At 45.4% G+C, this 25734-nt stretch overlaps 1 protein-coding gene across 1 annotated transcript in view; it reads left to right on the forward strand.

Moving 5' to 3' along the window:
* Positions 1–5519: 5519 nt before the first annotated feature.
* Positions 5520–25734, forward strand: part of LOC117357845 (mitochondrial amidoxime reducing component 2-like) — a 44650-nt gene continuing 24435 nt past the window's right edge. The window contains exons 1-4 of the mRNA XM_033939011.1: positions 5520–5871; positions 10833–11006; positions 15441–15606; positions 24538–24678. Of these exons, the coding sequence (XP_033794902.1) occupies positions 5624–5871; positions 10833–11006; positions 15441–15606; positions 24538–24678 (729 nt within the window). The 5' untranslated portion in view covers positions 5520–5623. The remainder of the gene's footprint in view (positions 5872–10832; positions 11007–15440; positions 15607–24537; positions 24679–25734) is intronic.

Raw genomic sequence — 25734 nt, forward strand, 5'->3', positions numbered from 1 at the left:
ACATACATCTGGTCAATATTGAGGTAATTGAAATCAACTGTTATTATATATGTGTAACATTTGTCCAGGAGCTTATGTGCATGTATTTTGCCTTAATAAAATAGATACGATTATTAATAATTGTGAACCTGCTGGAACAGATAGGGAAAATACATAAGAGTACATGATTACTATTCAATCGCTCCTCCTAAACTTACTTGCTCCACTTCATCACTGACGCTGAAACCGTGGATTGAAGAAAAGTTTTATTTTATTTTTCTTTCCAGCTTATGATTTATCTTTAATCTTATCTATTGTTTTGCCTTTTGTCTTTGTTTTGTTCTATTTCTATCACTTAAATTTCTCCAGAATTCTACTGTTCAACGGCTCCCCCTTCTGCTTCTATTCCTTTCTCTCCTCTCTTCTACCTTCCAAAGTATTTAGATCAATGCTGTCTTGTTAAAATGTTTATTTTATTTTTATTTTTCCTCTAACTCTACTTTTCACTTCTCTATTACCCTCCAGGTACTTTAGTTAGATTGTGAGCCTTCGGGACAGTAAGGGAATTTTTTCAAGTACCTTTCTTATTTCTAATCTTAATGTATATTTTCTGTAAACCGCTTAGAACCTAACGGATGTAGCGGTATATAAGAAATAAATTACATTACATTACATTACAATGTATTGGGTGAAGCTCTCTTCGTGAAAAGGTGGTTAATAAAGCCAAAGAAATAGTGCTGCCACGTTTGTTAACTTCTCTAATTTCTGCTAACATTTCATCAACTGGTTCATCATCATCTGGCTCTGCCCCAGACCTGGTGAAAAATTTGTGTGTGCTGAAACATTTCTGCGTTGCTAATTCATGGTAAAAAAAAAAAAAACCTCACAATGTTAAACCCATGGTAACTGCACCTAATGTGTTCTAGATCAGCGTTTCCAAACCCTGTCCTGGAGGATCACCAGCCAGTCAGATTTTCAGGATAGCCCTAATGACTATGCATAGAGAAGATTTTCATGCCTGTCACCTCCATTATATGCAAATCTCTCTCATGCATATTCATTAGGGTTATCCCAAAAACCTGCCTGGCTGGTGGTCCTCCAGGACAGGGTTGGGAACCACTGTTCTAGATTGGATCCTCAATAGAGTACATAAGACAAACAAGGGAAAGCATGAGAAAGTACAAGGGAAAGTAGTGTTTTCCAGTGTTTCTCCAATAAATAGGGGGAGGATTATCAGATAAAGCAAATCAAATACCTTAATTATGTAACACCTTTGTTCTGTCCCCATTCCTGTAAGCTCTGCCTTGACTACACAAGCCTTGAACACTTATGATTTTAAAGTGTTTGAGGCTTGTGCAGATGAGGACAGAGCTTGCAGGAATGGGGAAGGGACAGGTAAAGAACTTGCCAGGACGGGAACATGAGTTCCCTCGGGGACGGGGAAAAATGTGTCTCCGTGTCATTCTCTATTCTGAACCTTGAGTCATGAAAAGTGAATTTGCTATAGTTCAAAAGATTCTGGACTGTGAATCAGTCTGACCTGGCAGAAAGTAGCAAGGCAAAGACGCATCACACAGCGCAGAGAGCAACCAGAAAAGTAAAAACTGGAGAAAAGATTGCACATAGACAGCAAAACTGGAAGATAAAACAGTCTCACCCATTCAGATAAAAATGCAGTATATAAAAGTCATTATTATCATGTTCTTGAAATAAAGAAACACTTTACAGCTGAAGCAATTAATTCTCTGGTCTTTGCAAGGTTCTCTGACCTGGCAAGGAACTACTGTACATGCTAGGCTAAAAAAAAAAAAAATTTGGACATTGTCTTACAGGAAAAAAAAAGCTAAGGGAGGATTTCCTGCTAGGAAGCTCTCAACAAACTCTTAAAATTTAACTATAAATATAGTTGGTTATTGTCAGGTCACCCAGAAGAGCAATTGTACATTTTATGGAATTTCTTTTGTAAAACTACAGTTGGAGTCTGCAGCAGGGAATGCGGCCTCTGGGGGGTGCCAGAGAGCTCCGGGACAGGGATGGATCAGTGCACGCAGGCATGATTGGTAGACTGGTAGTTGGTGGTAACTCATTCCCCACTTGAGCTCCTGGGATGACTGAACTCCTATTCTGCCATTCGATGAATGGGAGGTTCCAGAGCAGAGGTGGCAGGATGACCATAAGGTTCACTTTGCTCTGTGCCTGATATGAACTACTGCTGGTGAGTGAAGAAGGAGAGCAAAAGGGAGAAAAGTCCCAGGAGGAAGAAGAAAGTCAGGAAGTATACCAAGGTGAAGAGGGGGATTACTGCTCACACATAGGGCCTGATTTTAAAAATAGTAATAGGCATCCTACCACTGTCTAATAGACCAATCAGGACGCACATTAAAAAAAAAAAAATCAATGGGGTGAAGGACGCCTACAATTTGAGTGTTGCTTGCACATGTAAAGAAATGTCTAGGTACGCCTACGGATGTCTAAGGTTGGCATATGTGTGGTTTACGTTGAAAGTGGCCTTATGCATTCATAGGTATGCCTAGGTGCTTCTCTGATAAATAAATTAAAATAGGTCTGTAAAATGCTGGCCTACATTTAAGGCGTCTGTAGAAACAGTGTCTACCGGTGATTGACACGTGACAGGCGCCCGTTGTGCAGGTCCCTTCTGCGGCAGGCGCCATTTCCAGAATCAGGCCAATAATGTGCAGAACCTGAAAGGAAAGGGGCAGTACAATGGTGGAGCTATTGCCCATTTGCCCTGTGTGTAATGGGAAGAGCCCAGGAGTGGGACTTTTGGTGGTGGGTCTTTGAGGATCTGCTGCCCACCTTCCCTGAAAATAATGTTCAGAGCCCAGGAGTGGGACTGTATGGGGGGAGGGGTGATCTGCTCTCTACCTGCCCCACAAATAAGGTGTAAGGCTTAGGTTTGGGTCTACTCGGGGGGGGGGAGGGGGGTAGTTTTTCAGGTAACGCGCGCTAATCCGGTGCGTGCGCACCTTTGTAAAAGGAGCCCTTAGACTTTTGTGGCTAGACCTGTTCTAAATAAACAAATAAAGGGTCAAAAAGGTGCCCAAACTAATCGGATGACCACTGGCATGGTTGCTCAGAAGTGACATGTGTCTTCTATGGCTCTTATGGGAGATCTGCATCTCAAATGCCTATTACTTGGCACTGCTGCTCTCGTTCAACATCAAGTTACATAAAGCAGCTGTTTCACCATCTGCCAATTAAAGGGTTAAAGTATGAACTCCCCCCCCTTACTCTCTCAGTGGTCACTGGCCCCCGCCCACCACCCAAACATATGAAAGTAGCTGTTGTGCACTCATACAACACACACATAACAGCTGCATCCTCCCCCCCACCAACCCCACAGCTAAACAGGCAGCCCCTGCTCTCCCTGCCAGCTCATCGTGATCAGCTGCGATCAGCTGAATGGCAGGGGAAGCCCCAAACAGCTGAGTGGCAGGGGAAGCCCTGAAGTCGCCGATCAGCAGCTTCAAGGAGTCCTACTGGCTTAGCTGATTGGGGACACCCCTGCTGACCGTAGGCATGACACACACACAAAAACCACACACAACAGTTGCACCCAAATTGCACGAAATGAAAAAAAAAAAAAAAAAAGCCTTCTGAATTTGCAGCATTATAAGAAGCTTCAACTGCAGCTGGAAGGATCCCCCCCCCCCACATTGCTGCTTACTGAAGCCCTGCACTGTACTGGGCCTGCACACAAGAGCTGTGTCTAATGCTCAGCTCTTGTTTGCAGGTGCCCGGCCCAGTTCCTTCCCCTTTCACTAAGGTACTCAGTACAAATAACGCACATATACCCTGTTTCCCCCCAAATAAGACACTGTCATAATTTTGGACCCAAAAAAGGCACTGGGTCTTCTTTTCAGGTAGGTCTTATTTTTTTCATGTACAATGATCATCTTTCCCTTTCTCTCCTCCACCCCAATTCTTCCTATTTCCTTTCCCCACATGTGCATCTTTCCTTCCCTCTCACCCATCCCCTTGTGCAGTATCTTTCTATCCATCCCTCCCTCCTGTGCAGCAGAACCCTTGCAGCTTCTATCCCTCCCTTCCTCCCAACCCCCTGTGCAGCATCCTTCCCATCCCCCCTGCCGCCGCCGTTGCGCAGCCCCCCCGCTGACCCTTTCATCTCTCCCTCCCATCCGAACCCTGACCATGAGCTGAAAAACTAGAAACAAACGGCAGCGTTGGCAGCACAGGCAGCATCTTGGCCTGCCCTTCTCACGTCCAGGCGTTCCTCTGCTGCATCACTGATGATGTCATCAGCAACAGGGCATGGAATGGCCGAGCGTGCGGAGGGCAGGCCGTGATGCAGCCTGTGCTGCCATTTGTTACCAGGTATTTCAGTCTCACGGTCAAGGTTCGGATGAGAGGGAGATATGGAAGGGTCGTGAGGAGGGGGGGGGGGGCAGTGCTGCTGCCAGCAACTAGGCCTTATTTTGGGGGATAGGGCTTATAGTAAGACCTATCCCCAAAATCATGCTAGAGCTTATTTTGGGGGAAACACAGTAGTTTGCATGCTATTTGTGCTGAGCATAGCAAATGAAAGTTGCTCCCAACCTGGTGTTTTCCACTGGATTGCAGGAGATCTGTTCATCCTGCCCTCTGAGATAGTCTGTATTCATACACTGTATAACATCCACAGAGTTTTATTTTATTTCCAACAGCCCTGTGAAACAGAGTGTCTTGACCCCTGAGGCAGGTGCATTTTTGCTGAACCACAATGCCTTGTCAGTCAGGTCTTTTGCATATTTCTTGTGGGACTTGTACAATAAATTGCAATCTTTTCACCTTGGTTTGATGGAAGTTCCTCTTTCAACCCTACTTCTTCCACTGTTCTTCTCATGTAGAGTTTCTTTCTTCTGGACTCTGGTCTGGACCGCATACCAATGGGAACATTAATACAAAAAAACAAACAAAACAAAAAACAAACCAGAAAATGTATGTTTTTATGGCTATAGTAAAAATGGATTTGACACTAAGGCCTATTTTTTTTTTTTTTTTTAAATCACAGCTCAGTAAAAGGACCCCTATGTTTCTATGTAGTTTTTCTTAGGATTTAGTAGGAAAAAAAAATTATATGTATATATATAATAACAGGAATATTTTCCCGGGATTTTCTGTTTCCTGTCTCCTTCAACTCAGCTTGAAAGAACTTTACTTGTAAATGAACCTGTTTCCTCTGGGTAATATAGCTGTTATTGTTCCACTACCTGAATTTCATAGGTTGCTCGTCAATTTTTCTCAACTAGGTCTTGATCTGGTAGCTCCCAATGCAGGCACAAATAGAAAGAATTTATTGGAACTTTATTGAAAAATCAATAAACATATTGAACTTAAAAAACGAAATATTTGACGGAGTGCCGAGCTTCTGCTGGGTGGGGGGGAGGGGAAGAGGCAAGGAAGGAGCTGCGGGAGTCCAAGTCAGAACCAGTCCCCGGGATTCAAGCACGGTCTCCAGATCGGATCCGAGCCAGCACCAATCGCGAGCCAGGCACGGTCTTCCTTCCACCTCCCCCCCCCCGAGCTGACTCGGAGCCAAAGTCTGACGCGGTTTCCTCCGGTCCGGATCCCGAGTCGGGCGTCGTCTCCTCCGGGTCGCAGCGCTGCCTTTCCCCCTTCCCCGATGAGCGGATCGTGGGGCGCTCTGGGCCAGTCCCGGGCCGCCTGGCTGTGCGCGGCGGGGCTGGCGGCGGGGCTGGGGGCGGCCGTCTGGCTCGGCCGTCGGGGCAGCGCTCGGCGGCGGGGGCGCCTGTTGCACGTGGGCACGGTGTCGCAGCTCTTCCTGTACCCGGTCAAGTCGTGCAGGGGGCTGGCCCTGACCGAGGCCCTGTGCACCGAGCGGGGGCTGAGGAGCGGCGGCCTCCGGGACAGGTATGGCGGGCAGAGGGGGAGGAGGGTGGGGGGTAGACCAGTGGTCTCGAACTCGCGGCCCGGGGGCCACATGCGGCCCCCCAGGTACTATTTTGAGGCCCTCGGTCTGTTTATCATAATCACAAAAGTAAAATAAAAGTTTCTTGCTCATATGTCTCTTTAGCTATAAATGACAATATTATTATTAATACTTAGTCAAAAGGAAAGATTTATAAACTATAAAGAGTTTTACCTCATGCAAAATTGTTAATTCTTTAATAAGACATTAACTATTTTTTTTGCGGCCCTCCTTGTACCTACAAATTCAAAATGTGGCCCTGCAAAGGGTTTGAGTTTGAGACCACTGGGGTAGACAGTGCGCGCTAGACTTGTCCGGTTGGAGAAACGCAACAAGTCGGAGCGTGTGGCGCAGTGGTTAAAGCTACAGCCTCAACACCCTGAGGTTGTGGGTTCGAACCCACGCTGCTCCTTGTGACCCTGGGCAAAGTCACTTAATCCCCCCCATTGCCCCAGGTGCATTAGGTAGATTGTGAGCCAGGACAGACAGAGAAAAATGCTTGACTACCTGAATAAATTAATGTAAACCGTTCTGAGCTCCTCTGGTAGAACAGTATAAGTAAAACGGGGTAAGGGCCTTTCGGTCCATAGGAGCCAGTTTTTTACAATGTTTGGGGGCACTCACAGAATGCTTCCTCATCAGAATAATGGAGTTGACTCGGTATTGGGGGTGCTCAGGTGCCCACAGTAGCAAAGGGGGAAGGGTAAAACGCGGATCTAAAACCGCACGTCCTTAAAAATCTGAGGTCCGTGCCACCTGTAGTCTCTGGCGCCGACAGACCTCTTTGACAATTTCGCTCTGACGGATCCTAATGTTTTCCCCTCCCTATGCTGAGACTAGCGGCAAAACTTTTGCCCTAAGGTCTGTGGTCACTTATAGCCTCGGCATAGGGAGGGAAAAGCATTAGGATCCGTCGGTGCTAAAATGTCATAGCGGTCTGTCGGAGCCAGAGACTAAGGGCTCCTTTTACAAAGCCGCGCTAGGGCCTTAATGTGCGGAATAGTGCACGCTAGCCGCTGCCGCCTCCTTTTGAGCAGGCGGTAGATTTTCAGCTAGCGCGCGCTAATCCGGTGTGTGCGTTAAAACCGCTAACGCGGCTTTGTAAAAGGAGCCCTAAAACTGGCGCGGACCACATATTTTCAAGGATGTGCAGTTCAGATCCGTGAGATCTGTAAGGTCCGTGTTTTACCCCTTCCCCGTAGCAAAGTAAGAATACTCATACGTCTAGATTCCCCATAAGATGCTGCAGGAAAAAAAAGTACAAAATGCAGTGCCTGAGAACTAGAGTACATTTTTTTGGGTGGGTCTAGCTCACTGTTCTTCAGTGCAAAGGCTCTCCATCATTCTCTTTTTTTTTTCTGCTACTCTATCTCACCAATCAAGCTCATGACTGAAAGGGGAAAGTGGATTAGAGAGTTGCACGGGGACAGAAATCCCACCCATCCCCGCCAGGATCCTCTCCGTCCCCACCCGGCCCTGCCAGGATCTTCTCCGTCCCCACCCGTCCCTGTCAGGATCCTCTCCGTCCCCACCCGTCCCTGTCAGGATCCTCTCCGTCCCCACCTGTCCCCGCCAGGATCCTCTCCGTCCCCGTCAGGATCCTCTCCGTCCACACCCGTCCCCGCCAGGATCCTCTCCGTCCCCACCTGTCCCCGCCAGGATCCTCTCCGTCCCCGCCAGGATCCTCTCCGTCCCCACCCATCCCCGCCAGGATCCTCTCCATCCCCGCCAGGATCCTCTCCGTCCCCACCCGTCCCCGTCAGGATCCTCTCCGTCCCCACCCGCCCCATCAGGATCCTCTCCATCCCCACCCGTCCTCGCAAGGAATTACCTCCATCCAGCAATTACTTCTGACAGGATCATCAATTCCACAGTTTCTTTTGTGTTTGCGTTGCTGTTTTCCTTGTGGAATCTCTGTGGTGGAACCCTTTTTTTGTTTTCTGTTCAGGTAATTAACTTATAAACCCTCTCTTTTACTAAGGCTGACGTGTCCATTATATTATATGGATGAACCCTGCTTCCAAAGCCTTCTATCCCCGTGGGAATCCCGTGGGCTAGAGAGGGGTCCCCATGGGAGTCCCGTGGGTAGGGGGTGGATTCCCGCAGGACTCCCGCGGGATTCCCGCGATCCCCGTTCCCATGCAGACCTCTAGTGGATGGAAGAAAAAGTCTTTTGCTTGAAGGACAAGCCATCTCATTAGGGGGGGGGGGGGGGCGTGTGCTGAAAAGTTCTCAGCCCAACCAAGAAGAGAATGACGTGGCTATGGTTCAATGAATGATCTGAAACAATGTCAAAAACATAGAATTTTGTTTCTGCAAATTGACAATTAACGAAATAAGATAACACTCTTTTCAGCTACCGTGGCAAAATAATGCTCGGTTGGGCTGAGAACTTTTCAGGACCCCCTCGTAGATGATAATTTATTTATTTACAGTATTTCATTTTCTATTCCATTCTCCCAAAAGAGCTCAGAACGGGTTACAGGTTAAACATACTTAATATACAGTTTACAGGTTAAATTTGCCATATATTAGAAGATTTTTCAATGCAAATTTTTATCCTAACGCAACACTTACCAGGATCTAGTACCAATATAATTTCTTTGTATTCCTTCAGTTATGGGCAAGGAGGTTAGATGAAGAGGTACAGTATGTTTTTATTGTTTTCCTAAAGGGATCTGATCTGCGGGGGGAGGGGGGCAGTCGATTCCAGTGGCTCGATATGAAGTGGGAGTAGGAACATCCTCCAGCAACTAGTTCCAGAGGTTAACTATGCAAGTACATCACGGGACGGGTTGAGGTGGAAGATGATATCTTCCTTCTCAAAGGACCCTCGACCACAAGAGGACATCCGCTCAAACTCAGGGGAGGGAAGTTTCGTGGAGACGCCAGGAAGTACTTCTTCACGGAGAGAGTGATTGAGCATTGGAACAAGCTTCCAGTGCAGGTGATCGAGGCAAGCAGCATCCCAGACTTCAAGAATAAATGGGATACCTATGTGGGATCCCTACGAGGGTCATTCCAAGGAATAGGGTCACTAGGGTATAGACTTGAAAGAGCGGGTCAGTAGAGTGGCAGTATAATTATACTTAAAGGGGTTAGTAGACTTAAAAGGGTGGGTCAATAGTGTGGGCAGACTTGATGGGCTGTAGCCCTTATCTGCCGTCAGCTTTCTATGTTTCTATTATGTAACTCCAAGGGTGTCCCTTTGGGGTTATTTTATCAAGCTGCGCTAGCGCGTCAGACATTTCATCATGCGCTAACCCCCGCGGCCGGCTAAAAAACTAACGCCTGCTCAATGCAGGCGTTAGCGGCTAGTGCGGCAGGCGGTTTAACGTGCGGTATTACGTGCGTTAAACCCCTACCGCAGTTTGATAAAAGTACCCCTTAGTCTGCGCAAGGTACTCTTTCAATCAATTTGCAGTTAACTATTCCACGCCACTCAGAATTTTGTAGATCTCTCCTCTCCTCTCCTCTCAGCCAATGACTTGGACTCCCCAACCCAGAGAATGCAGAACACCTGACACAGGAAACAAATCCAAGTTATATAAGTTCAAGCATTGCCAAGCCACCAGATCTTTCCACAAGCTGCCTCTTTTGTGTGTGTGTGTATATATATATATATATCTATCACCACACTCAGTTAATTAGTTATATACTACTACCCCTTCTAAAATAATAAATATGTATGAAATCTATAATTAATTTTTTTTATTATTAATTTTTTATTTTTTTTATATATATCATTTTTCATAAAGGGAAAAGACTTCAACGCTCGCAGCTTGTCTGCAATTAGAACTTGTCTTGACACACTAGCCAATAGCGAGCTATCACTAGTCAAAAACCCTTATTATAATTCATTTAATATAAAACTTTCTATCTTTAATTTTTCTAATTTTTTATACACACAGGAATTCTGAATTTCCGCTGTTAGTTCATATTTTCGTGACTTTGTTCGATAAGTATTTATATTAAAGGGAACCTTAGCCACAAAAAAATTGGTACTTAGCTTGGAAGTTGTATTGTAACGTCCAAGCTAGGCCCTTGCTCAACGGAGCGTTCCCCGTTTCGCTCTTCATCAGGAGAGAGGTACCCTTACATTCTCCAGCTTTCTTAGTACGCCATAATTTTCTTTCAGAAGCAGTTGAAGTCTAAACTGACTTGCAGGAGGGAGGTACAGAGGAAGATTGGCTTCCAGCTGTTCTGAACGGAATCATTTGATGAAAGAACACAAAATGAGTTTTTACAGATATCTCTGCTCCTTTTTATTGATGTTAGTTGGAGGGGTGGTAGCAGGCTGTCCAGTGGCAGCTGTGAGGTAATATTATAATCCAACCTAAGTAGCTGGTGTGCTCTGTGTTGCCTCTTTTAACAGTTTGACAAACATCATTTTTATTTTATGGGGGAAAGAGCACAGGAGTTGACTGGTCTGGTGGCTCAGCAGCAAGGGCTACACACTGCCATATCTTTCATTTCATGGGACAATAGAGGCTCCATTATCTGCTTCGGAGAGGGATATCAGCACTCGATGGCGACACCTGGTGGCTGCATGTAGGATCCACATTTGTAAGGGAGCTGTAGTGTGTGGTTCTGTCCACGGATTGTCACTGCAGTAGATAAGTCCAGTTGGCGGGGGTGCTATAAGATAGGCTAACATTGCTCCTTCATCAGAGTAGTTATAAATGAAGGCTTATGGCAACAGGATCCCAACCCCTGTTCAAACTAAGCTGTGGTGAAAAGGAGAGGAGCCATTGCTGCCCCTCCCCAAAAAAGACATTGTTGCTCCCCTCAAAATAAAGTATGTATATTTTTGTCAAGTAGGAGCAGATGTGATGCAAAGGAAAGCTTGAAATGGTTGACAAAATACCTGTATATAAGTTTTTCTTTTATATTTGAAATACAGGCACTGGATGGTGATAAAGGAGGATGGCCACCTGGTCAGTGCAAGGCAGGAACCACGGCTGGTGCTGATTTCTGTACGAGGTGAAGGCAGCAATTTGATCTTCAGTGCTACAGACATGAAAGAACTGTACCTGCCTCTCAAAGCTGCCAAAACCAACCCCATCCGCAACTGCAGGTAATCTGGATGGAGATCTCTGGTCCTCCTCAGTAAAGCTACACAACTTGCAGTGTGTGATATCAAAATAGCACTATCTCACTGCTCCTTACCTGTTTGGAAGCTTTCACACAGTCTTGGTTTTACAATCCATCCATGCCAGAAATAGCTGTGTGCATGTTCAGAAACATTAACTAGGGGATGCACTAAACTTAATCGGACGATGGTGCGTCTGCATCTGGAGTACTGCGTCCAATAATGGTCGCCATACCTTAAGAAGGATATGGCGTTACTCGAGAGGGTTCAGAGGAGAGCGACACGTCTAATAAAAGGGATGGAAAACCTTTCATACGCTGAGAGATTGGAGACACTGGGACTCTTTTCCCTGGAGAAGAGGAGACTTAGAGGGGATATGATAAAGACTTATAAGATCATGAAGGGCATAGAGAGAGTAGAGAGGGACAGAAAGAGAGAGAGAAATGGAGACAGAGAGAGAAAGAAAGAGAGAGAGAAATGGAGACAGAGAGAGAGAGAGAAAGAAAGAGAGAGAGAAATGGAGACAGAGAGAAATATATAGAGAGAGAGATAGAAAGAAAGAGAGCAAGAGAAAGGGAGAGAGACAGAAATAGATATAGATAGAGAAATATTGGAGAAACTGGGATTCTTTTCCCTGGAGAAGAGGAGACTTAGAGGGGATATGATAGAGATTTACAAGATCATGAAGGGCATAGAGAGAGTAGAGAGGGACAGATTCTTCAAACTTTCAAAGAATAAAAGAACAAGAGGGCATTCGGAAAAGTTGAAAGGGGACAGATTCAAAATGAATGCTAGGAAGTTCTTCTTTACCCAACGTGTGGTGGACACCTGGAATGCGCTTCCAGAGAGCGTAATAGGGCAGAGTACGGTACTGGGGTTCAAGAAAGGATTGGACAATTTCCTCCTGGAAAAGGGGATAGAAGGGTATAAATAGAGGATTACTGCACAGGTCCTGGACCTGTTGGGCCGCCGCGTGAGCGGACTGCTGGGCACGATGGACCTCAGGTCTGACCCAGCGGAGGCATTGCTTATGTTCTTAAAGCGTCTTAACGATCATCACTAAACTGGTTTGACGGATTTTGCGATAGATCGAATTAACCGACTCGACGCACAAAACTGGCTGTGTGTTTCTCTGAGCAGTTGCTCATTCTCCGATCCAGCTATTCAAATTACGCTATTAATATTAAAATCCCATTCAAACTAGCCCCACCAATCGATGCCCTAAAATCCCATACAAAATCGTGATCGCTCCTACCGACCCCAAAATAACTGACTAGTGCAGACTTGTCAGTAGACAGGTCTGCCTGCTTTTTGTTTTCATTTTTTTTAATGGCAGAGATTGTGCGTGTGTTACACACGCACAATCTGCCCCATTAAAAAAAAAAAAAAATCCGCCCTCCGAGCTGATGGCTCTCCCCAACGAGCACCTCCTCCCTGAACCATGAATGGGCACTTTGATCTCCCCCCAATGGTAGCGAAAATGGCAGGAAGGATACCCACTCCTTCCTGCCTGGCCGAATACTCCTGCGCCATGCCCCCACCCAGTCCTGGTCCTCCTGCGCCACCGACTCCCCTGAACCAATCCCCACCCCTTCCCCAAAAATAGGCGGGTGGGATGCCCATTCCCTCCTGCCACACAGAACCACCCTGTGTCATGCCCCCCCCCTGCAGCATGCATCCCCGAGCTACGGTCCCCCCAACTGAACCCTCCAAAAAGGCAGAAGGGATGTTCAATCCCTACTGCTATCGGATGCCCCCCTACTATCACCCCCTCCTGAAACTCCCCCTGTACCTTTATGAAAAGTTGGAAGTAGGAAGCCTGCTCCAGGCTCCTACTTTAGGCCCACACTCTAAAATGGCAAGCCTTCCCCTCCTTGGTGCATCATGTGATACATGGGGAGGGTTCAAAGGCCCTGATTGGTTCAAACACTTAAGGCCCCTCCCAAGGGGTGGGGATTTAGGCATCTGAGTCAATCAGGCCTTGGGCACCTTTTTCTGTATCCAGGATACTGAGAGAGGAGCCTAAGGCAGGAGGAAGTGGGCATCCTTCTTGCCTATTTTTGGGGAAGGGAAGGGGATTGGTTCGGGAGGGGTCAGTGGTGTGGGGGTCCAGGACTGGGTGGGGCATGGTTTGGGGGTATTTGACCAGGCAGGAAGGCATAGGCATCCCTCCTGCCATGTTCATTGCCTTGGGGGGGGATGTCATAAAGTGAGGTTCTGCTCTTTTTTCAAACAATGATGGGGGCCATATTTCATAGTCCTTAGGCATCATCTGCCTGGAGAGTAGTATGAGGCAACCAGGAGGACTGTACTGTCAGGTGCCTCAGTGAAGAACCCTAGAGGCAATCAAAGGCATTATATGTGCTAGGGGTTCCATGGGAGGGGAATCAGGGAGCTGGAATGTTCCATTAAAGAGCGAAAGTATGAGGAGTCAGAACAGAAGATTCCAAGGCATTAGGTTCTGAGAGCGTGAGGATCCAAGGGAAGGAGCTTGATCTTGATACTTGATACAGAAATATTTGTGGCATTGTATGTATTTAAGTAGACAAAGACTTGTTAACTTTCTTGTGGTTAAGAGGGGAAGAAACCCTTGCAGGCAAGAGGAATAACCAAAGTTTCCAGATAGTATTTGTCCAGGGAGTTTTGAGATTATATCTATGGATGTTATAGCTACAGTATGTACTTCAATAGCAGATAACCGATAAAGCCTTGACTGTGATTCTGGATATTTCTGTACTTTGTATTCTTTTGTGTTTTTCTGCTCATCTTATTTGATTTTATAAACGTTCAGCAATATTTTTCTGGTTTGGAATAAAACCCAAAGCTGGACTGAATTTTGTGGGACTGGGATGGAAGAAAAAAGAGTGATCCTTTAAGACCTAAGGCCTTTTGGCAATGACCGGTCCCAGCCCAGAATCCAGTCCAGATTTTGCAGACATGATTATTGCTGCAGCCTCAAGGTGGACCCTGCACCTAACCTCTACCAGGGGTGTGCCCTCACCAAGAGTGAAATGTGAGTTACAGTTTCAAGGCCCTAGTTTTAAAATCTTGGTGATAGATGGAGCTAGGCAGCCTTTATCTCTTCTTTACAGCATTCAGATGCATACTGGCTTGGTGATTGTATTTCTATTGCTGGCTCTGGGCATCTATTGATTCTGTGCTGGTGAAGGCTGAATTTATGACGAGTCTGTTGACACTTTTGAAGGAAAGAGGTGTGCACCTATTTTGACACTGAAGCAATAAGGGCTCCAGTTCAGTTAGGAGGCTCATTGACTTCTGGAGAGTGAGAAATAGGAAATCACTAGGACTGGCTGGCATTTAACCCAGAGATCAGAACATGAGCTAACCTATTATTAGAAATCTGTAACCTATCATTTAAAACAGCTACAATGCCAGAGGTGTGGATAATGGTCAATGTAATATCCGTTTTATAAAAGGGCTCCTAGGGTGATCCAGGAAGCTATAGATTGATGAGCCTGGCATCAGTGCTGCATAAAATGGTTGAAGTTATACTAGAACACAAAACTACTGACCACATGGATAGACTTGGCTTTATAGGAATGAGAGAACTTGCGTTCAGCGAAGGCAAATCTTGTCTTACCAATTTATTAGGGACACGATGCTCAGCCAGTGGCAGGCAGTGTTTTGACTGCCTGCTGCCGGCCTTTTCTTGTGACTGGCATTGAATATCCAGTTTCACTTTTCTCAGGGGCAACTTAACCTTTATAGAATCTTGTCCTAAGCACTTAACTGCTTAGTGCTGAATATCAGCTTAAGTGCCGTTTATAGAATCTGGCCAGGTAGGCCTTTTATTTATGCAACCTGTTTTAGCCTCTAAACCTAGCTGGTTTGGTGCTGAATATTCATGCCTAACTGGCTGTGTCACACGATATAGCTGGTGGGGGTGGGGTGCTTTATTTTTTATTTTATTTTTTTTAATGGGGCAGATATTGTGTTTGTGCAACACTCAAAGCATCTGTGCCCTTTAAAAAAATAAATAAAAAGGTTTCCTGTCCCGAACAGATGAGTGGCGGGAGGCTTTCCCCTGTGCCTCACCTGTTCAGGTTTCACCTGTTGGCTCTGCACATGTGTGAGAGTCGCTTTTACAGCGATCCTTCAGATTGGAGAGTCAGGGATTACGGCAAACATCCGTGTGAATCATTTGCATGCAAACTTTTTAGTGCATCAATAGGTCTTTCTGAATCGGCAAAAAATCAGATCGGTGCAGACTTACATGGTCTTACCAATCCTCTTAGTGCATCTTGGTCTTGGATCTAGCTAGGTCCTTGGGATCTGGGTTGGAAACAGGATACTGGGCTTAATGGACCTTCAGTCTGTCCTAGTATGGCATTTCTTATGTTCTTAATAGGTGGCTAAACAAGTTAGTCACCTGGATTGTGTTTTGCATTTGTCGCCCAGGGTCTTCGGCCATGATGTTCAGGGTAGAGACTGTGGGAATGAGGCTGCTAACTGGATCACTACCGCCCTGAAGAGTTCTGAGCCCTACCGATTGGTGCACTTTGAGGACCAGCTAAAGATGAGAAAATGCAAAGAAGAGTTTCCCGAATTTGCCAGTGATGACCAGGTGAGACTATGCACAGGTTACACACAACTCAAGAAATGTATCTTGACCCATTACTACCATACTATATTGTTTCTTATAAGATTAATAAGGTTAGCAACATAGACATTATGAACCATAGCAAGACTATAATGTAAACAAATTTGTTTTTAGCACTTTCCTAAACTGAAGATAGAAGAAGGTCTGGCGTAAGTAGCTCGGGAGGCAGTTCTATATTTTGGGGCCTTGAAACTTGAAGGTGGATTAGAAGAATGATTTCCTCTGAACTTGACGTGGAGAGTGTGAGGAGAGGGATTCGCATGTTCATTGCATCTTTTAAAGTGTATTGAGGAGGGGGATTCCTGTGTTTCCTAAATCTGTCTCTATGTTCACTTAATCTAAGTGCAGAAATTCAGCAGGCAGGCCTCTGACGTCATGGCAACAGTGAAGCTATCATGCACACTGTGTGGACTCCTCCCACTGCCAGGGGCAGAGAGCTACTATTGGCTCTTTTGATAGAATCAGAGTTTTTTTTTCTGCCTCATAAACTGTGTAGAGAAAAGCATAGAGAGACAGTTGGAGTCAGAAGGGGAAGGGAGTAGGAGAGAAACAGTTTGTCTCTCTCTGGTTAATAGCTTTGTGGGAGCTGGCAGAGAATTTCTCTAAGCATATAGCTCTGGGGATAGAAACATAGAGTATGACGGCAGAAAAGAGCCGTCGGCCCACTAAGTCTGCCCACTCAAAAAACCCTCCCCCTAAAAGAACGCTCCCTTTAAGCATTTCCCCGGAGTGTACCCACATGTTTATCCCATCGTCTCTTGAAGTTGAGCATGTTGTTGGCCTCGACAACCTGACGTGGAAGACCATTCCAATGATCAACCACCCTTTCGGTGAAGAAGTACTTCCTGATGTTGCCATGAAGTCTCCAACCCTTGAGTTTGAGCGGATGCCCTCTTGTTGCCGTGGGATCTATAAGGAAAAAGATATCTTCTCCTACCTCAGTAAGGCCTGTAAGATATTTGAACGTCTCTATCATGTCACTCCTCTCTCTGCGTTCTTCGAGATAATATAATTGCAGCCTGCTTAGACGTTCTTCATATGGGAGATCCTTGAATCCTGAGACCATCTTAGTGGCCATTCGCTAAACCAATTCCATCCTCTTCACATCCTTCTGATAATGCGGCCTACAAAACTGAACTCCAGATGAGGTCTCACCATGGACCTGTACAACGGCATTATAACTTCAGGCTTTCGGCCGACAAAACTTCTTCGGATGCAACCCAGCATTTGTCTAGCTTTGGTTGAAGCTTTCTCCACTTGATTGGTAGTCTTCATATCTTCACTAATGATTACACCCAGGTCCCGTTCTGCGACAGTTCTTGTTAAGGTTTCATCATTCAGGATATATGTTCTGCAGGGGTTACCGCTACCAAGGTGCATAACCTTACACTTTTTGGCATTAAAACTCAGTTGCCAAGTACTAGTCCATTTTTCCAGTAAAAGTAGTTCCTGCCTCATATTGTCGGGCACAGTTGCACTGTCCACTACATTGCATAGCTTAGTGTCATTGGCGAATAATGTAATTTTACCTGGGATCAGCATCCCAGAACCCTGAATATACTGGTAAAGACAGTCCCTTCTTGACAAAGCTTACAATCTAATCCAGAAAGACAAATAAGGGATTAGGGAATTACTTATTGTGGGTATAATAAAACAGACAGGAGTTCTGAATAGAGAATGACACGGTGACTGTTACCCGTGGGTAACCCGTAAGAACGGGGCAAAAAAAATACTGGTAGCTGCGGGTACGGGGACAAAGCCATTTACCACCCCGTGGATTGGTGAATGGCCTTGTTCTTGCAGTAAAGTATCTGCCATGTGTTGCCTACCTTCCCACCCCTCCCGGTCAGCAGCCTTCCTCGTGATCGGGTGGTCCAGCAGCCCCCTCCCTTCCGATCACTGCGATTTGGGCATCTTTTTCCCTCGTCGAGTCATCTACCTCCATTCCCCTCACCTTCACTTGCGCTTTTCAGAGTTTCTCACAAGTCACACACTACTGTCCTGAAGCTTCTCTTATGTGAGCCGCCCAGGCGGAAACAGGAAGTTGCATTAGAGGAGAAGCTTCGGGACAGTCACGCACAACCTGTGAGAAGGCTGTGGCGTCTGGCTGCTCAGAGAGAAAACCTCAATTCTGAAAAGTGCCTGCGAAGATTACGGAAAGGGAGGGAGATGGCCCGATGAGAGGAAGAGGTTGAGTGGTGACAAAGCGGAAGGGAAAGAGGAACAGACGCTGAAGGGAAATGGAGAGGAGAGAGGAGGGAGCAGAAAATGAATGGAAGTGGGGAGGGAGAGGGGAGCAGATGCCGCATGGATGTGGGGAGGAAAGAGAGAGGGGAACAGATGCTGGAAGGAAGTGGAGAGGAGAGAGAGGGGAGAAGATGCTGAAGGGAAGTAAAGTGAAGAGAGAGGGAGGAGCAGACGCTGGATGGAAGTGGAGATGGGAGAGAGGGAACAGATGCTGAAGGTTAGTGGAGAGAGAGGGGGTGGGGAGAGAGTAACAGATGTCGAATGGCAATGGGAAGGAGAGAGAAGGAAGCAGACACTGCATGGAAGTGGGGAGGAGAGAGAGAGAGGGGGGAGCAATCACTGGATGGAAGTAGGGAGGAGAGAGAGCAGAACAGATGCTGAAGGGAAGTGGAGAGAGAGGGAGAAGCAAATGCTGGATGGAAGTGGGGAGGAGAGAGGGGAACAGATACTGAAGGGAAGTGGGGAGGAGAGAGAGAAGGGAACACATACTGGATGGAAGGAGGGGATAAAGAAAAAAGAACACATGCTGGATTTGTGGAAGAGGATAAAGTTAGTGAGATATTGGAAGGGGTGAAGGAAAGAGGTGGCGCTGTAGGTAGACACAAGGAAAGAGAAATTGAGGACTGGAAAATAAGAAAGTAGACGAGGTAGAAAACAAATTGAGAAGGAAGAGCAGAAAAGAAAAGGAATGGAAAGGGAGAGGAGAGAGATACCAGAGCATTGGGGGAGGGGGAGGAGACAGATGCTAAAAAAACACCTGGGGAAGGTAGTGAGAGATGGAAGTGTAGAAGACAGACATGCCAGACCATGGGGGAGCGGAGGGAAGAAGATGTGTGCCAGACCAATGGGGAGGGGGCAAAGAGAGATGGAAGGCAGAGGTAGACAGTTTCTGGTAGAGGCATAGAAATAGAACAGATGCTATATGGAAGAGGCAGAGAAAAGGCAGATAGTGGATGGAAGGAAGAGAATGACGAGAAGATGTGGAAAGCAGTAACCAGACAAAAAAAGAAAAAATTTTCTATTTACTTTTTTTTTTTTTTTGCTTTAGAATAAAGTAGTATTGTTGCTGTGTTGATAAACGTTTATAAACAAAGCCCTGGCGGCTGAAGATCTTCCTCTTGTTCGGCAGCCAGACTTCTGATTTATAAAATGACAATTGTACATATAGTTTCTTTTTATACTTTAATAAAATAAGTTCAGTATAAAACTATTCGAGGCTTGTGCGGATGGGATCAGATGATTTGCAGGGACGGGGACCGAACTCATGGGGACTGTGCTCACGGGGATGGGGCAGGGATAATGACTGAGTTTGCAGGGACGGGGCAGATATGGGGACAAATTTTTTTCCCCGTGTCATTCTCTAGCTCTGAACAAGTGAATAGGAGTTAGGAGTTAAAATCAGCCTAAAAAAAGGTGGGCTTTTAGCCTAGATTTGAATACGGCCAAAGACAGAGCTTGATGTACTGACTCGGGAAGACTCTTTTAGGCATATTACATTACATTAGGGACTTCTATTCCGCCTGAAGTAACAAGATAAAAGGAGCAGAGTCTACAATTGACAGTGGAGGTTAAAGGTACAGATAAGAGAGATTTAGCCGATGAACTGAGTTCCCAGGGAGGAGTATAAGGAGAGATAAGAGTGGAGAGATACTGAGGAGCTGCAGAGTGAATGCACTTGTAAGTCAATATGAGTAGTTTGAACAGTATGTGGACATGGATAGGGAGCCAATGAAGTGATAGTAGTATCGCCACACTGTCAGATTATAAGTCACGCAGCAGAAGTTTGAACGGATTGAAGGGGAGAAAGATGGTCTAGTGCAGGGATCTCAAAGTCCCTCCTTGAGGGCCGCAATCCAGATTTCCCCAATGAATATGCATTGAAAGCAGTGCATGCACATAGATCTCATGCATATTCATTGGGGAAATCCTGAAAATCCGACTGGATTGCGGCCCTCAAGGAGGGACTTTGAGACCCCTGGTCTAGTGGGAGATCTGTGAGAAGCAAGTTACTGTAATCTAAGCGTGAGGTGAAAGAATATGGATAAGGGTTTTGGTAGTGTGGTCGGAAAGGAGGGGACAATGTTTTGTGCTATTAGAGCGAAAGAAACAACAGGTTTTAGCAGTCTGTTGGATTTGTTCAGAGGAAGAGAGAGAGGAGTCAAAGATGACTCCCAAGGTTTCCAGCTGACGAGACAGGTAGGAGAGAGTGTGGGTTTAGGGGGAAAAGTAGTCTGAAAACTCACCTTTTTGACATAACCTTCAATCCTTAACCCTACTCCTCTACCAGCCAGCTGATTAACCGTTCTCCTTAACTGTATCCATGACATCCTTTTTGTCTGTCTTGGCTGTTTAGATTGTAAGCTCTTTCGAGCAGGGACTATTTTCTTGTTCTTTGCGACTCTGTGCAGCGCTGCATGTGCCTGGTAGCGCTAGAGAAATAATTAATAGTAGTAGTAGTAGAAAAATAAGAAGCCCAGACTGTCCATGTTTAGTTTCAGTTGGCAGAGAGACATCCAGGCAGGCAGACTCAGACTTGAGGCTGGATTCCTGCTTATATTTCTGGTGTGGAAAGGTAGATCTGGGAATGCGGGAAGGAGATAAAGGTTTGAGAAAGAAGGAAAGCCAGGAGTCCAAGTCAGTGAGAAAGGAAGAAAGGGACTTATCAGGGGGGTCAATAAACGACTGCTACTCAGAGAGGTAGAGGAGTGACCAAGTGGATGGGTTAGACTTCGAAGGAAGTGGGGGAGTGTGTGGCGCAGTGGTTGGATCTACAGCCTCAGCACCCTGGGGTTGTGGGTTCAAACCCCGCGCTGCTCCTTGTGACCCTGGGCAAGTCACTTAATCCTCCATAGCCCCAGGTACGTTAGATAGATTGTGAGCCCACCGGGACAGAGAGGGAAAAATGCTTGAGTACCTGATTGTAAAACCGCTTAGATAACCTTGATAGGCGGTATATAAAATCCTAATAAACTTGAAACTTGAAGAAAAGCAGTGAGACTGAGGTGGAAGAAGAGGTTGACATCTACAAGAAGGTGAGAGTAGCAGCCTAATGCCACCTCTGCAGCCAACTAGGTGAGGCAAATGGGAGAAAAGGTAACCTCCATGACACAGGGCAGCAGGGTGAAGCCAAGTCTCAGTTGCTGAAAACAGATGGAAAGTACAAGAAATAAAGAGATTGTGGATGTAGGTAAGCTTGTCGGAATCAGAACGGGTACATGAGAAGGACAGAAAAGAGGAGAGGAGATAGGATTGGAGACTTTGTGGTGTGACCTGCACGAGTAGGGTGGGGCCTGATTTTGGAGGCCTAGGATTTAGATTGATATCCCAAGTCGAGAGCAGTAGGATGAGCAAGAGGGTATGGAGAATAGTAGGAGAGGCATGATGACGGTGACGAAGAGGAGATGCACTCAGCCAGAACGGAGGTGGGTGAATGAAATGAAGAAAATGTTGAAGCTTGAGAGCTGAGAAGAAGGGAGAAGACAAAAGGGATGGTGAGGTAATGAAAGCAGAAGGTGGGCATCGTGGTCTTGAGGTATGAAGTGGTTTGAGATGGGGAAAGAGATTGGAAAAAAAAATCAGTATCAAGAGCAGAAAGCGTACTTGAGCCATTGGAAATAGGAGAAAGGAACATAAAAACCCTAGAAATAAAATATTTCACATGCCGTTAGGTGCTGGGCACATGGAGTTGATCTGAGGAGTCACCCTGGAGAATGCTGGGAGGAATATGCCGATGAACTGCAAGACCTCCACAGCACCATTCTGTGCTCTTTGACTGCAGTGGCCAGATCATACCACACACATGTTATCTCGTTTTCTGCCTGTGATGACTAGGTCATACAATTCACGTGTTACACAGAATGCAAGAGATGGATCCTACAGCTACTACTACCTATCATTTCTATATGCGCTACTAGACTTATGCAGTGCTGAACATATTATACCCCCCCACTTTTCGCCAATACTGGGGAGTGTGTGGCGCAGTGGTTAAAGCTATAGCCTCAGCATCCTGGGGTTGTGGGTTCAAGCCCATGCTGCTCCTTGTGACCCTGGGCACGTCACTTAAGCCCCCCCCCCCCATTGCCCCAGGTACATTAGATAGATTGTGAGCCCACCGGGACAGACAGGGAAACTGCTTGAGTACCTGAATATACTCATGTAAAACCGATCTGAGCTCCTCTGGGAGAACGGTATAGAAAATTGAATAAATAAATAAAATACTGCTCCAATGCTTATAGAATTCCTATGAATGTTGGAGCAGTATTGAAGAAGTTAGCACCCTGCAGTTGCTTTTTCAGTCTCTAGTGGGCTCACAGTCTTAAGGTGCTTTATGTACCTGGGGCAGTGGAGGACTAAGTGACTTGCCCAGGGTCACAAGGAACTGCAATGGGAATCGAACCCAGTTCCTCAGGATCTCTGCTCACTGCACTAATCATTGGGCTACCTCAGCTCTTTTTCTTTTTTTTCTCAATTATGAACACCCCAGAGACAGGACTCTACTTACTGTGCCTGAATGTATGAGACACCTGCAAGCCTGAAGGCTACTCGGGCACAGTAAGTAGTTTTCTGTCCCTTGAGGGCTCACGTTTAAAATAATATCATAAATTGCTGACGTGGATGTGGGATTTGAACGTGAATCTTCTGATTCTCAACCCACTGCTGTAACCAATAGGCTGCCTCTCTGCTCTGCGGAGACATCTGTCTGGTCATTTTATACGGCGGATGTTCCTATTTTGCCACACAGACCTTTGTGTCCCTTGCTTTACCCCGATCATAATTTTGAATTTTCAGGGTTTTTTTTTATAACGGATGTCCTTGCTGGATGTAGCCAGCACTTGGATATCCATCTCACATAGAACAGGCTGGATCCTGGTCTAAAATTCATGTGAAGTGGACATCTGTTCTAAAATTCTGTTCTAAAATTCATGTGAAGTGGACATCCATTTGTAACATTCTGACTTGGTCTTCCATACTCTGAGTTGCTCATCCTTTCCAAAGTCCCCCCCAACATGTGTAAACACTCACCCCTCCCAACTCCACCTCCACAAAAGTCTTTTGTGCCTACCAGTGGCATAGTAAGGGAGGGGGCGGTCCGCCTCAGGCTTTGTCTTGGTGGAGGTGCTGGCACCCGTCCTTCTCTCTGTTCTCCCAACTCCTTCCTCGCCCCTTCCCCCCACTGTCGCAAACAAGTGCCCCTTCCCCTGTATCTTTTTAACATTCCCGGCACGAACAGCAACCCAAACCTGCTGTCGTGCAGTGTCTACTCTTCCTCTGACATCACTTCCTGGACCCGCACCTAGGAAGTGATGTCAGAGAGAGAGAGCCGGCAGCCAACGTGGGCAGCAAGTTGGTGATGCTGCTCGCACTGGGAACGTTAAAGAGGGATGGGGGAAGGGAAGAGGTGCCCATATGTGGTAGGTGGGGGTGGGGCAGAGAAGAGGATGGGGGAGGGGCACTACCACCCCAGGCGCCTCTCACCATTGCTACGTCACTGGTGACTACACTTACCTGACCTGAGTGTACAGGTTGCATATATTCTAGACAAATTTAGAAAGAGCTATTCCTGCACATAAACATTTATATGTAAAAATTCCTTTTTAAAAAATTCTTTCTTTAAGCTAAACAAAGAAAAATCCAACGAATCTGTAGTAAAAAATGAACACCAAAAACAAAAAGGAAACTGCAGATAGAAATGTATAAGGACGGGAATCTTTCTTTTATTTTTAATTTTTTTTTGTAATTCTTTATTGATTTTCAATTCGAATACAAAGTGCAAAACTTTTACAAACAAGTAATACAGTGAAAAACACTTACATCTAATCAAATAATACAATACAAAATATATTCCCCCCTCCTCCCTCCCATCCTCCCTGGATGTGTGTGAAAATCAAATAGGAATTAAAAACTTATACAATTAATCAGATTTAACAAAATCCATTAAAGGACCCCATGGTGTTCAAAATATTTTATTATGTCCCAATATTTCTGAATTCATTTTTTCATATCTATAATACTGACACAAAGTTTCCCATCAAAAGGAAAAGTTCACCCTGTCCCAGTTTTTCCAATTCCTGGTGATCATTTGCATGGCAACCCCTGTCATAATTATAAGAAGTCTGCTTTTATATCTATATAATGAATTTTTAGCTTTCAACAATGTCCACATATAACCACATCTAACCACCATTTTCGGCAGCCGGACTCACTCAGTGCATCAGCTCAGAAGGAGATTTTTTATTTTTTTTGCATCAGTTTTGAAAATTTTGATGACCATATCACTACGTTGTTTTTTGCATCACTCTACATATGATAGATTGGACATCTCAGACCCCTGAGGAAGGAGTGTTTCTCCGAAACATGGACCGTATAGGGTCCACACTCCATGTATAAGAGAGTTGTATTCAAAGGATTACAAATTTACATTTTTTTAAATAAAGATTCCCGTCCTTGTACATTTCCATCTGCAGTTTCCTTTTTGTTTTTGATCCATTTTACATCTTTATTTTCACTCTGAAGTTATCAGGTTTAGCAGAAGATCTAACCTCCATGTTGCATCATTCCCTAGCTATATCCTAACTGGGGGTTGTTATCATCTTTGAGTCTGTAGTAGTCTCTCCTTCAATTCACTTGCTTTTCCCTTTCCCTGTGCAGGTTGCTTATCCTGATCTGAGCCCCATCTTACTTCTGTCTGAAGCATCTCTGGAGGATCTGAATACCAAGATGGAAAAGAAGGTGAAAATTCAGAATTTCAGACCCAATATTGTCGTAACTGGTTGCGGTGCATTTGAAGAGGTGAGGAACCTACTTTATAACTGCTCTTTTTTTTACTGTGTCTATTCAGAGCCTGTTTCTTTAGCTGTTAACATTCTGCAGATTGAAAAGTGAACTTCTAGCTCCTAAAATTGAGGATCTATTCTGGGACTGGTGCTATTTAACTTATTTATAAATGATCTGGATATTGGAACAATGAGTGAGGTGATTAAATTTGCAGATGACACTAAACTGTTCAAAGTTGATAAAACACATGCGGATTGTGAAAAATTGCAGGCAGACCTTAGGAAACTGGAAGATTGGGCATCCAAGTGGCAGATGAAATTTAATGTGGACAAATGCAAAGTGATGCACATTGGGAAGAATAACTAGAATCACAGTTACAGGATGCTAGGGTCCACCTTGGGAATTAGTGCCCCAAAAAAGGATCTGGGTATCATCGTAGATAATATGATGAAACCTTCTGCCCAATGTGCAGTGGTGGCCAAAAAAGCAAACAGGATGCTAGGAATTATTAAAAAAAGGGATGGTTAACAATACTAAGAATGTTAGAATGCCCCTGTATCGCTCCATGGTGCGACCTCACCTTGAGTATTGCGTTCAATTCTGGTCTCCTTATCTCAAGAAAGATATAGCAGCACTAGAAAAGGTTCAAAGAAGAGTGACCAAGATGATAAAGGGAATGTAACTCCTCTCGTATGAGGAGAGAGAAAGAGACGGCTGAAGGGAGATATGATTGAAGTCTACAAAATCCTAAGTGGAGTAGAATGGATACAAGTGGATCAATTTTTCACTCTGTCAAAAATTACAAAGACTAGGGGGCACTCAAAGAAGTTACAGGGAAATACTTTTAAAACCAATTGGACAAAATTTTTTTTTCACTCAGAGAATAGTTAAGCTCTAGAACGCATTGCCAGAGGTTTTGGTAAGAGCAGATAGCTTAGCGGGTTTTAAGAAAGGTTTGGAGGAAAAGTCCATAGTCTGTTATTGAGACAGACATGGGGGAAGCCACTATTTGCCCTGGATCGGTAGCATGGAATGTTGCTACTCCTTGGGTTTTGGCAAGGTACTAGGGAC

Source organism: Geotrypetes seraphini, chromosome 3 (assembly GCF_902459505.1).
Source record: "Geotrypetes seraphini chromosome 3, aGeoSer1.1, whole genome shotgun sequence".
Taxonomy (NCBI): domain Eukaryota; kingdom Metazoa; phylum Chordata; class Amphibia; order Gymnophiona; family Dermophiidae; genus Geotrypetes; species Geotrypetes seraphini.